At 41.6% G+C, this 13,308-nt stretch overlaps 1 protein-coding gene across 2 annotated transcripts in view; it reads left to right on the top strand.

Annotated features, from left to right (window-relative positions):
* Positions 1 to 1,364: 1,364 nt before the first annotated feature.
* Positions 1,365 to 13,308, top strand: part of LOC105474362 (transmembrane serine protease 12) — a 45,693-nt gene continuing 33,749 nt past the window's right edge. Inside the window, exons 1-2 of one of the 2 annotated variants that reach the window (XM_011728978.3) lie at positions 1,365 to 1,658; positions 2,270 to 2,465. In XM_011728978.3, the coding sequence (XP_011727280.2) occupies positions 1,418 to 1,658; positions 2,270 to 2,465 (437 nt within the window). In that variant the 5' untranslated portion in view covers positions 1,365 to 1,417. The remainder of the gene's footprint in view (positions 1,659 to 2,269; positions 2,466 to 13,308) is intronic. The other variant, XM_011728979.3, reaches the window with a different exon arrangement.

Raw genomic sequence — 13,308 nt, 5'->3', positions numbered from 1 at the left:
ATTTAGAGAGATGGGGTCTTGCTATGTTGCCCAGGCTGGAGTGCTGTGGCTATTCACAGGCACGATCTCACTACCAATCAACACAGGAATTTTGATCAACTCTATTTCCAGTCTGGGCCAGTCACCCCTCCTTAGGCAACCTGGTAGTTCCCCACTACCGGAAGTTCACCATATTGATGCCAAACTTAGTGCATTAACCAGTTGACATAGCATACTACAGCCCAGAACTCTTGGGCTCAAGCAATCCTCCTGCCTCAGCCTCCTGAGTAAATGGGACTACAGGCATGTGCCACTGTGCCCAGCCCACTGCCTGTGTCACTGCTATTTTATGACTTGGCTGCATATACTTGCTTTATAAGTCTGTTGAACCTCTATTATCTGTCATAGCAAGACCCATCATCCCTATCATGTTGGCTATGGGTTTAAAAAAAGAAAAAAAAGTCATTTTGCCCTGTTTACAAAGGCATACACAATCTGACCACATCTCACACACACAAATACACACACCCCAACTGTGTTTCTCCCCCTTTCTAATAACACCTTCTACTAAAATACCTGGGGAACAAGGACTTTGTTTCTTGTCAGCCCACAGAGATCAGCTCATGCTGCAATTTGTTTCTCCAATATCACCTCCTCCACCCCCTGATTTCAGCACAGCTCTGAGCCTCTGCTCCCTTCCCCACATGTTACCATGTGTGAGCCCCAAACTAATATGCTCCTTTTATCTAATGCTGCCAACGGCACCAGCCTCGGAAGGATGGTATGAGCAAGGCAATTGTCCTTTTATTGACCTCTAACTCTCCACCACCTCACCAACTTCCCACACGGTCTTCTTATTACTGAAGGTGTTGGGTTAACAAGGGCAAAGTTCAGTATAGGTCAAGATAAGAAAGAGAACAATTTACAACTGAACATTAGACATCATTCTTAAAAACTTCGGGTTATGTTAAAGAAAAATTATTCAGTGATACTCATTAAAGCACAGGAAGACAGACTTTATCAGGACCATCCAGATAGGGATAGGGACCATGGCAATGGGATTTTGTAGTGGGTAGAGGGACTGGGCTAAAATCCAAACAGAGCAGGGGCAAGAGAGAATTTACAGCCAATGAGCAGGATAGAGGGGTCAGTGGATGGAAAATTACTAAGAGGGAGCATCAGGAGTAATGGGATTCCGGTTAACCGACCTAACAGGATTCTTGCTGGACAGGCCAGGGTGATCAGACATCACCTGGGGGATAGCGGTGGATGAGGAAGCCGATCAGACCTTGAGAGTGAGGGGTTCTTTCTAAACTGACCTACTCCTCGTCTTCCGACACCCCCCGGCCGCACTCGCGCCTCCCGGCCAGGTCGCGCGCCCCGCGTGCCCGGGGCGGGTGGGAAGAACCTGCCGCCATCTTGCTCACCAACCTCCAAAATGCGGCTGCGGCTCCTGAGCGTGGCGCTGTTGTTTGTGGGGAGCTCTCACTTACACTCAGACCACAAATCGCCCCCCGGAAGGCACAGCCTTGGCCCCTCGCTGGAACGGGCCGCTGGTTCCCAGCAGACGGAGGCAGCCCGCAAGAGGCTCGGGCGGCGGAGACAGGGAGGGGCGCATGCAAAGGGCAGTACCTGTTCGCGCTTGTCTCTGGGGGGCCTCTCTTACCTTTTCCCCACCGGTATAGTCTTTGAATTCGGGTTTCTCCTTTTCTGGTGTTCCAATGGCCTTTAACCAAAATTTTACATACCCAAGCAGTTTCTCAACAGGTTATAATAACAGTAGTTGTAATAGTAAAATGACACTTTGTATTGTGAATCTGTATTTTCTCCTCAAAACATTCTGGGTTTTATCATCCTCATTTTATATATGAATAAGTCAGGGGATAAAGAGTTGAAAGGGAGTGCTATTAGGTGAGAAAAATTAGCCCAACAAGTGAAATGGTGAGCATGAGAATTTGCAGCTCTCGACTCACCGTGTCCAGGCTCTTTAACTGCTGTTTCACACAGGGAAGAAGGTGATACGTGGCCCAAAAATGTTATTTTTATATTTTTGGGGAATGGAGTTTTAAAATTAATGAATTGTGTTGACTTCATGTCTATTTGTAAGTAATCGATTATGGCATATTTGTCTTAACTGTCCAAGTTTCTTTCAAAATATGGGCATGTCTCAGGTATGTTAGCTTGCTTTATGTTTAACATAGGAATTTAAAGGATTTCATTAATACGTTCAGCTTAGGAAGTAACACATAATAGATGCTCAGTCCAAATAATATACCATTTTTATTTCTAGATTGTGGAACAGCACCGCTTAAGGATGTGTTGCAAGGGTCTCGGATTATAGGGGGCACAGAAGCTCAAGCTGGTGCATGGCCATGGGTGGTGAGCCTGCAGATTAAATATGATCATACTCTTGCTCATGTATGTGGGGGAACCCTAGTGAGAGAGAGGTGGGTCCTCACAGCTGCCCACTGCACTAAAGACGCTAGGTATGTATTCAGAACACAACTATTTTATTTTCTTACGGGATATTTTGAAGTGATAGAGGACCATTTAACTTCACCCATTTTCAGTTAAGCTATGTTTGCAAATAGCCATAATGCCTTATGCATAGTACAGTGTGTTTGTTGAAAGGAATCCTTTATTATTATTTTTATTATTATTATACTTCAAGTTCTGGGGTACATGTGCAGAACGTGCAGATTTGTTACATAGAAGTATACATGTGCCATGGTGGTTTGCTGCACGCATCAACCCATCATCTACCTACATTAGATAGATATTTCTCTTAATGCTATCCCTCCCCTAGCCCTGCACCCAGGAATCCTTTATTATTTATTTATTTATTTATTTATTTATTTTGAGATGGAGTGTCGCTCTGTCACCCAGGCTGGAGTGCAGTGGTGCAATCTTGGCTCACTGCAACCTCTGCCTCCTGGGTTCATGCGATTCTTCTGCCTCAGCCTCCCGAGTAGCTGCAATTACAGGTGCCTGCCACCATGTCCGGGTAATTTTTGTATTTTTAGTAGAGATGGGGGTTTCACCATGTTGGCCAGGCTGGTCTTGATCTCTTAACCTCACGTGATCTGCCCGCCTCAGCCTCCCAAAGTTCTGGGATTACAGGTGTAAGCCACCATGCCCGATCATGGATCCTTTAAATTAGAGGCTGGTAAACTTTCCATAAAGGTAGTCAATATTTTATGCTTTGAAGGTCATATGGTCTCTCTCACAATTGCATGAAAACCAGCACTGACAATAAGTAATTGAATGAGCGTGGCTATAATCCAGTAAAACTTTATGAACACTGAAATCTGAATTTCATATAAGTTTAACATGTCATGAAATATTTTGGTTGATTCAGCCATTTAAAAATGTAGAGTAGGGCACGGTGGCTCACATCTGTTATCCCAATGCTTTGGGAAGCCAAGACGGGAGGATCACTTAAGGCCACGAGTTTGAGACCAGCCTGGGCAATATAGTGAGACCCTGTCCCTATATTTAAAATGTTTTTTAATGTAAAAAACATGCTTTATGGACTGTATGAAAATAAGAGACATGCCAGATTTGGCCTTTACTATTAGACTCTTTGAAAAAGAGACTCTCTTTTGCTTCACCTCCATTGACCCATAAAATCCATTTGCAGTCTGATTTTTGTGGCCAAATGCTATTAAAGATCCACCTCCATGCCAAATCCAATGACTTCATCTCAGTTCCCATCCTTTTTGACCTCTACAGCCTTCGGCAATGTTGACCACATCCTCTTCTTGAAATTATCTCTTTTCTTGATTTATAAGACACCACTCTACTTTTTTCTCCTGCTTCTTTGATGAGTCTTTGTCATCCTTTACATTGCAGTGTTTTCTAGAGTTTGCCCTCTGGCCTCTATCATTCTGTACTCTTTCCTAGAGATATCTGATCTACCTGTTTCAGCAATCACCATATGCTGTCAACTCCTAGGTCTCTCCTGATGAGTCATATTTCCAGCTCCCTACCATGCATATATATTGGAGTCACATTCTAAATAAGTCCAAAATAGAATTTACCTTCCTCTGATACTATTTCTTCTCTATTTTCTCAGTCAATAGCATCATCAACAGCTCCATTACCCAGAGAGTTATCTAATTTCTCCCACTTCACCTCTCCAAGTAGTCCCCAAGGCCTATGAAGGCTCTCTGTGCAGTATCTTAAATTTGCTGCTTCTGTCCCTCAGCCCTCCCTACTGATTAAAAGTAGATCCAGAATATCAGGCTCCATATTCCTAGCTTATGACTTACCATACTTATATTTACACTACTACTATGATAACTATCCTAATTAATATGAAATGGTAGCTCATTGTGGCTTTTATTTCCATTTCCCAAATTACTAGTGATGTTAAGCATCTTTCTATGTGCTTATTGGCCATTTGTATATCTTCTTTGGAGGAATGTCTATTCAAGTCCTTTGTCCATTTTTGAACTGGGCTTTTTTTGTTGTTGAGTTGTAGGAGTTCTTTATGTATTCTGGATATTAATCTGTTGTCAGACACATTACTTGCAAATATTTTCTCCCATTCTGTGGGTCATCTTTTCACTCTCTTGATAGTGTCCTTTGATACACAAAAGCTTTTCATTTTGATGAAGTCAGATTTATCTTTTTTTTCTCTTTTGTTGCCTGTGTTTCTGGTGTAATATGTAAGAAATCATTATATCAAATCCAGTATCACGAAGCTTTTCCCCTATGTCTTCTTCTAAGAGTTTTATAGCTTTAGCTCTTATATTTAGGTCTTTGATCCATTTTGAGTCACTTTTTGCATAAGGTATCAGGTAAGGGTACAATTTCATTGTTTTACATGTGGCTATCAAGTTTTCCCAGCACCATTTGTTGAAAAGTTTGTCCTTTCCCCATTGGATGGTATTGGCACCTTCATTGAAAATCAATTGATCATATATGAGAGGGTGTGTTTCTGGGCTCTCAGTTCTTCTCCACTGATCTGTCCTTATGCTAGTATCACACACAGTTCGGATTAGTATGGCTCTGTAGTAAGTATTTTTTGTTGGTGGTGTTTTTGTTTGTTTTGTTTTTTAGACAGAGTCTTGCTTTGTCACCCAGGCTGGCATGCAGTGGCATGATCTCAGCTCACTGTGAACTCTATCTCCCAGGCTCAGGTGATCCTCCCACCTTAACCTCCTGAATAACTGGGATGACAGGTGTGCACCACCATGTCTGACTAATTTTTGTATTTTTTTGTAGAGACGGGGTTTCACTATGTTGCCTAGGCTAGTCTGAAACTCCTGGGCTCAAGTGATCTGCCCAGTTTGGCCTCCCAAAGTGGTGGGATTGCAGGTGTGAGCAACTGCATCCGGCCTGCACTAAGTTTTGAAATCAGGAAGTGTGAGTCCTCCAACTATATTCTTCTTTTTCAAGATTATTTTAGCTATTTGGAGTCTCTTAATATTCCATATGAATTTTAGGATGGGTTTTTCTATTTCTGAAAAAAAAGTCATTGGGATTTTGATAGGCATTGCATTCAGTCTAAAAACTCTAAAAACTCTTTAGAAAGTTTACAGTCTACAAAGCAATATGGGGAAATCCACATTTTCCCATATTGGGGAAAAGATTGCTTTGGGTGGTTCTGTCATCCCTTTTTTTTTTTTTTTTTTTTTTTTTTTTGAGAGGGGGTTTTGCTCTTGTTGCCTAGGCTGGAGGGCAACAAGAAGACATAAATAAATAAATGAAAATACATCCTGTGTTCATGGATTGGAGAACACTATTATTAAGATGACAGAACCTGCTGGGTGCGGTGGCTCACACCTGTAATCCCAGCACTTTGGGAGGCGGAGGCAGGTGGATCACAAGGTCAGGAGTTGGAGACCAGCCTGGCCAACATGGTGAAACCCCGCCTCTACTACAAATACAAGATATTAGCCAGGCGTGGTGGTGGGCGCCTGTGATCCCAGCTACTTGGGAGGCTGAGGCAGGATGATCACTTGAACCCGGGAGGCGGAGGTTGCAGTGAGATGGGATCGTGCCACTGAACTCCAGCCTGGGTGACAGAGTGAGACTTCATCTCAAAAAAAAAAAAAAAAAAAAGAATATTCTTCAACTAGATCAGCATGAAGGGGATGCTTAGGTCTGAGTTCTTTCGCCAGTAATATGAGGTACTGGACTACTTGGCCAAGTTTAGTTATTAGTGTCCAGTTTTTCGCACTAGTTACTGGAAGACAGGCTTGTCCTTTTTCATCAAGTTTATGGTGATAACTTTTTAAGTATTTTTTGCAGGTTTGGAAACTCTATTGGAAAGTTGATTTCTATTTTGAAGGCCCCTTGATCAAATAAAAGGTTGTCAGGAAAAAAGAAAAAAAAAAAACCTTGCTAAGTCAATGAGTGAGCTTTATCATATTGGATGCTTGTTATTATAAAATACTTCATTCCACATTGGTAGATATCTTCAAGCTCCCTCGTCAACTTCCTGTTGGCCACTGTGTTGGATTTGCCTTCCCCACTTCCCACCCAGAAATCAGTTTAGTCTCTAAGAACCAGTCATGGTCTCGGCTCCTTTTCAAAGCACTGGATTCTGATATGCAGCCAGATTCATCATATGAGGAATGATATTGGCGGTGGAGCTGTTTATAGCTAGGTGTCTCTGAAGGCATTGTTTTTGTCGTCGTCGTTTTGTTTTTTGTTTGCCCTTTTTCCCCTTTCACTGAATGGCTTCCTTATAACACGAACTTATACATGATACGTTATGGTCCTTCATTCTATCTCATAATCTTTCAGCTTCAGCCCCTATTGCTAACTGGCCTTCTCATCAATTTTCATGATGAATTATCTGATTATCCCAGCCCAGCTTTTCAATCTAGGTGATACCACCGTTGCTCAATTTATGAATAAACCTTTATTAGTGGCCTATCTCTTTCCCAGAGAGCTGTGGTCAGGGGACCTGGGTCATATATTAAATGAGAGCACCTTGACAACAGAGTGCGCAGGGCACTCATCCTTGCACAGGATATAGATATGGGTATATAAGCACCAGCGGGTATTTCTTCTTATTTGTTTGAGACAGGGTCTTGCTCTGTCACCTAGGCTGGAGTGCAATAGCACAATCTTGGCTCACTGCAGCATCAATCTCCCAGGATAAATTAGTTCTCCCACCTCAGCCTCTCAAGTAGCTGGGACTACAGGCGGGTGCTATCATGCCTAATTTTTGTATTTTGTAGAGATGGGGTTTTGCTATATTGCCCAGGCTTGTCTCTAACTCCTAAGCTCAAGCTATTTTCCTACCTCAGCCTTCCAAAGGGCTGAGATTACAGGCATGAGACACTGCATCCAGCCACCAATGGATATTTCTAGAAAAGGGAAAGAGGATATTGTTTGAATTATCTCTATGTAACTGGAACTGAGAAAGAATATGTTGTGGTCCAGCAGCACTGATATGTATTAAAACTTAGAGGCTTTTTCGTACAGCCAGTCCTAACTCACATTAGTAGAAATAACCTTTTGGATCTATTTTTCTTTTCTCAGTTTTCTCACTCATGGCCTTATTTTCTTTTTAAAGTTAAGGCCTCATTTACATGCAGTATAATTTACCTTTTAAAAAAGTTCTGTTCTACAACTTTTGACAGTGTAGATAGTCATGTAATTACTACAATCAAGATTTAGAACAGTTCCATAACCTTAAATCCTGTCATGACCCTTTGTAGCCAACCCCTGCCCCTGCATCCAACCCTTGGCAGCCATTGATCTGTCGTTTATCCCTTACAGTTTTTCCATTTCCAGGATGTGATATAAACAGAGTCATGCAATATATAGGCATTTGAGCTTGACTTACTTACCTAGCAGAATGCATTTGAGATTCATCCATGCTGTTTTGTGTGTCAGATCATTCCTTTAAAAAAAAAAAATGACAAAAATGATTTTATTAAGATATAACAACATGTAGTAAAATTCATTATTTTTAGTGTACAGTTCTGTGAATTGGACAAATGCATAGTCATGTGATTACCAATAAATAGAAGGCACAGAACAAGTTTCTTCACCTCCAAAAACTCCCCCCCATACCCCTTTGACGTAAACCCCCTCCCTCCTACATTGCCAGGCAACCACTGATCTGTTTTCTGTCTTTATAGTTTTGCTTTTTCCAGAGTGTCATATAAATGGAATCATGTGGTATGGAGCCTTATGAGTTTGGTTTCACTTAGCATAATGCATTTGAGATTCATCCATGTTACTGTGTGTATCATTACTATTTGTTTTTATTGCTGAGTAGTATTGCATTGTATGATGATATAGTTTGAGTGTCCACTCCAAATCTCATGTTGGAATGTAATCCCCAGTATTGGAGGTGGGGCCTGGTAGGAAGTGACTGGATTGTGGGGGCAGATCCCCCATGAATGGCTTACAACCATTCCCTTGGTGATAAGTGAGTTCACATGAGATCTGTTTGTTTCATAGTGGGTAGCACCAGCTAGGTGCATTGGCTCACACCTGTAATCCCAGCACTTTGGGAGGCTGAAGCGGAAGGATCACTTAAGGCCAGGAGTTCAAGACCAGCCTGGTCAGCCAGGTGCGGTGGCTCACGCCTGTAATCCCAGCACTTTGGGAGGCTTGTAGTGAGCCAAGATCATGCCACTGCACTCCAGCCTGGGTGACAGAGCGAGACTCCGTCTCAGACAAACAAACAAACAAACAAAAAACCACCTGGGCAAAACAGTGAGACCCTGCCTCTACAAAAAACTTTAAAAATTAGCCAGGTGTGGTGGCTTATGCCTGTGGTCCCAGCTACTAAGGATGCTGAAGTGAGAGGATTGCTTGAGCCTAGGGGGTTGACACTGCAGTACAGAGCCATGTTCACACCACTGTACTTCAGCCTGGGTGACAGAGCAAAACCCTGTCTAAAAAAAGTGTGTAGCACTACTGCCACCAGTGCACCCTGCCATGCCTCTGCCCCACCACTGCTGGCACATGTTCAGACCCCACTGCACTGCCACCACCAGTGCACACGCATGTGGACCCAGCTGCACTACTGCCCTGCTACTGCTGGCACATGCACACAAGCATGAACCCTGCTGCCACTGCCCAGACAAAGTGCTTTTGCCAGCATCCCTTATTGCAGCTTTGTTGCCAGTGGACCAGGAACACCTCGGGTCTTCCCATGCAGCATGTGCCCGACTATGAGAGGCCAGAGTACAAAGCCATGAGCCTGTCCAAGTCCCCCACGATTAGAGCTCACAGTCCAGGAATGCTAAGCGTAGTCTCGTGCACCTAAAATCACTTAGAAATGATGCCAGTTGACTAAACCCAACTTATAACACAGTCAAACCCTCAAGGGCACCAAAGAATATAAAAGCAAAAAGCTCCATCCAAAGGACAGCAACTTCAAAGATTAAAGGAATAACAGTCCACACAGATGAGAAAGAACCAGCGCAAGAACCCTGGCAACCCAAAAAGCCAGAGTTTCTTCCTACCTCCAAATGACCACAATAGCTCCCAAGCAATGGTTCTTAACCAGACTGAAATGGCTGGAATGAGAGGCATAGAATTCAGAATCTGGATGGCAATGAAGAGAAACGAGATTCCGGAGAAATCTGAAACCCAATCCAAGGAATCTTAAGAAATCCAGTAAAATAATACAAGAGCTGAAAGATGAAACAGCCATTTTAAGAAAGAACCAAACTGATCTATAGAGCTAAAAAAAAAAAAAAAAAACCTCACAAGAATTTAATAATTGGAAATATTAACAGCAGAATAGGCCAAGCTGAGAACAATCTCAGAGATGAAAGACTAGTTCTTCAAGTCAACTCAGACAGAAATAAAGAAAAAAGAATGAACAAAACTTCCAAGAAATATGGGATTATGTAAAGAGACCAAACCTACAACTCATTGACATCCCTGAAAGAAGGACAGAGAGCAAGCAACTTGGAAAACCTATTTGAGGACATTGTCCATAAAAATTTCTCCAGCCTTGCTGGAGAGATTGACATTCAAATTCAGGAAATTTAGAGAAGCCCTGTGAGATATTATACAAGAATACCATCCTCAAGACATATAGTCATCAGATTCTCCAAGGTTAATGTAAAATAAAAAACATCAAGGCGACTAGAGAGAAAGGGCAGGTCACTTACAATGGGAATCCCCATCAGGCTAACAGCAGACCTTTCAGCAGAAACTCTACACGCCAGAAAAGATTGGGGGTCTATATTTAGCATCCTTAAAGAAAATAAATTCCAACAGAGAATTTCATATCCAGCCAAACTAAGCTTTGTAAGTGAAGGAGAAATAAGATCCTTTTCAGACAAGCAAATGCTAAGGGAATTAATTACCACCAGACCTGCCTTACAGGAGATCCTTAGGGAGTACTAAACATGGAAATGAAAGACCATTACCAGTCACCACAAAAACACACTTAAGTACATAGACCATTGACACTATAAAGCATCTACACAATCAAGTCTACATAAACAAGCTAACAACACGACGACAGTATCAAATCTGCAAATATCAATATTAACTTTTAATGTAAAAAGGCTAAACACCCCATTTAAAATGCACAGACTGGCAAGTTGGATTAAAAAAAAACAGAACCCAACTGTACATTGTCTTTAAGAGAGAGACATCTCACATGCAGTGACATCCACATGCTCAAAGTAGAGGGATGGAGCAAAATCTATCAAGTAAATGGAAAACAAACAAGAGCAGGGGTTGCTATTCTTATTTTAGACAAAACAGACTTTATTTATTTATTTTTTTGAGATGGAGTCTCACTCCGTCACCCAGGCTGGAGTGAAGTGGCACGATCTCGGCTCGCTGCAACCTCTGCCACCCAGGTTCAAGCAATTCTCCTGCCTCAGCCTCCCAAGTAGCTGGGATTACAAGCGCCTGCCACCACACCTGGCTAATTTTTGTATTTTTAGTAGAGGCAGGGTTTCACCATCTTGGTCAGGCTGGTCTTGAACTCCTGACCTCGTGAACCATGCGCCTTGGCCTCTCAAAGTGCTGGAATTACAGGCATGAGCCACCACGCCCAGTCTGACAAAATAGACTTTAAACCAAAATGACCAAAAAAGGACAAAGAAGAGCAATACATAATGATAAAGGGTTCAATTCAATAAGAAGACTTACCTATCCTAATACTGGAGGACCTAGATTCATAAAACAAGTTCTTGGAGACCTATGAAGAGACTTAGATAACCATACAATAATAGTGGGAGACTTTAACACTCCACTGACAGTATTAGACAGATCACTGAGGCAGAACACTTAAAAAGATATTTGGGATCTAAACTTGACGCTTGACAAAATGGACCTAACAGACACTCCACCCAAAAACAACAGAATATACATTTTTTTCATCTCCACATAACGCATACTCTAAAATAGACCACACACTCTAGAATAAGACAATTCTAGAATAAGACAATTCTTAACAAATTTTTAAAACCCAAAATCATACCATCCACACTCTTGGATCACAACATGATAAAAATAGAAATCAGTACCACCATCTCTCAAAACCATATAATTACATGGAAATTAAACAATCTTCTCTTGAATGATTTTTGGGTAAATGCTGAAATTAAGGTAGAATTAAAGAAATTCGGCCGGGCGCGGTGGCTCAAGCCTGTAATCCCAGCACTTTGGGAGGCCGAGGCTGGTGGATCACGAGGTCAGGAGATCGAGACCATCCTGGCTAACATGGTGAAACCCCGTCTCTACTAAAAATACAAAAAACTAGCCGGGTGTGGTGGCAGGCGCCTGTAGTCCCAGCTACTCGGAGGCTGAGGCAGGAGAATGGCGTGAACCTGGGAGGCGGAGCTTGCAATGAGCCGAGATTGCACCACTGCACTCCAGCCTGGGTGACACAGCGCGAGACTCCGTCTCAAAAAAAAAAAAAAAGAAAGAAATTCTTTGAAACGAACGAAAACAAGGATACAACATACCCAAATCTCTGGCAAACAGCTAAAGCAATGTTAAGAGGAAAGTTTATGGTGCCAAATGCCCACACCAAAATTAGAAAGATCTCAAACTATTAACCTAACATCATACCTAGAGGAATGAGAAAAATGAACAAACCAACCCCCAAGCTAGCAGAAGAAAAGAAGTAACTAAAGTCAGAGCTGAATTGAATGAAATTGTGACACAAAAAAACATACAAAAGATCAACGAAACCAAAAGTTTTCTGAAAGAATAAATAAGATTGATAGACCACTAGCTAGACTAACAAAAAAAAAAAAAAAGAAAGAAAGAAAAAATAGAGAGAGAAGATCCAAATAAACAAAATCAGAAATGACAAAGGGGACAGTACCACCAACCCCACAGAAATATAAAATACCTTCAAAGACTATTACGAAAATCCGAATGCACACGAACTAGAAAACCTAGTGGATAAATTCCTGGAAACATACAACTTCAAAAAATAGAACCAGGAAGACATTGAAACCCTGAACAGACCAATAACAAGTTCCAACACTAAATCAGTAATTAAAAAAACCTACCAACCAGAAAAAGTCCTGGACCAGAAGGATTCACAGCCAAATTCTACCAGGTGTATAAAAGTGGTGGTACCAGTCCTACTAAAACTATTTCAAAAATTGAGGAGGAAGGACTCCTCCCTAATTCATTCTACAAAGCCAGCATCATTTTGATAACTGAAACCTGCCAGAGACACGATCTAAAAAGAAAACTTAAGGCCAATATTCCTCGTAAACATAGATGCAGAAATATTCAACAAAATACTAGCAAACTGAATCTAGCAGCACATCAAAAACTAATCCACCATGATCAAGTAGGCTTTATTCCTGGGATGCAAAGTTGGTTCAACATATGCAGAACTAAAACAGAACTAAAACTAAAAATAAAAACCACATGATCATCTCAATAGATACAGATAAGGCTTTTGATAAAATTCAAATCCCTTCATGTTAAAAACCCTCAAAAAACTAAGCATTGAAGGAACATACCTCAAGATAATAAGAGCCATCTATGACAAACCCATAGCCAATATCATACTGAATGGGCAAAAGCTGGAAATGCCCTGGAGAACTGGAACAAGACAAGGATGCCCACTATCACCACTCTTATTCAACATAGTACTGGAAGTCCTAACCAGAGCAACCAGGCAAGAGAAAGAGATAAAAGGCATCCAAATGGGAAGAGAGGAAGTCAAACTATCTCTGTTTGTAGACAATATGATTCCATACCTAGAAAACCCTATAGTCTCTGCCCAAAGGCTCCCAGATCTGATAAACAACTTCAGCAAAATTTCAGGATTAAAAAAATCAGTGTACAAAAATCAGCAGCATTTCTATACACCAATGAAATCCAAGCTGAGAGTCAAATCAAGAATGAATCCCA

The sequence above is a fragment of the Macaca nemestrina genome, chromosome 10, assembly GCF_043159975.1.
Source record: "Macaca nemestrina isolate mMacNem1 chromosome 10, mMacNem.hap1, whole genome shotgun sequence".
Taxonomy (NCBI): Eukaryota; Metazoa; Chordata; class Mammalia; order Primates; family Cercopithecidae; genus Macaca; species Macaca nemestrina.
The sequence above is the reverse complement of the archived record's forward strand: the minus strand, read 5'-3'. Positions and strand labels throughout refer to the sequence as shown.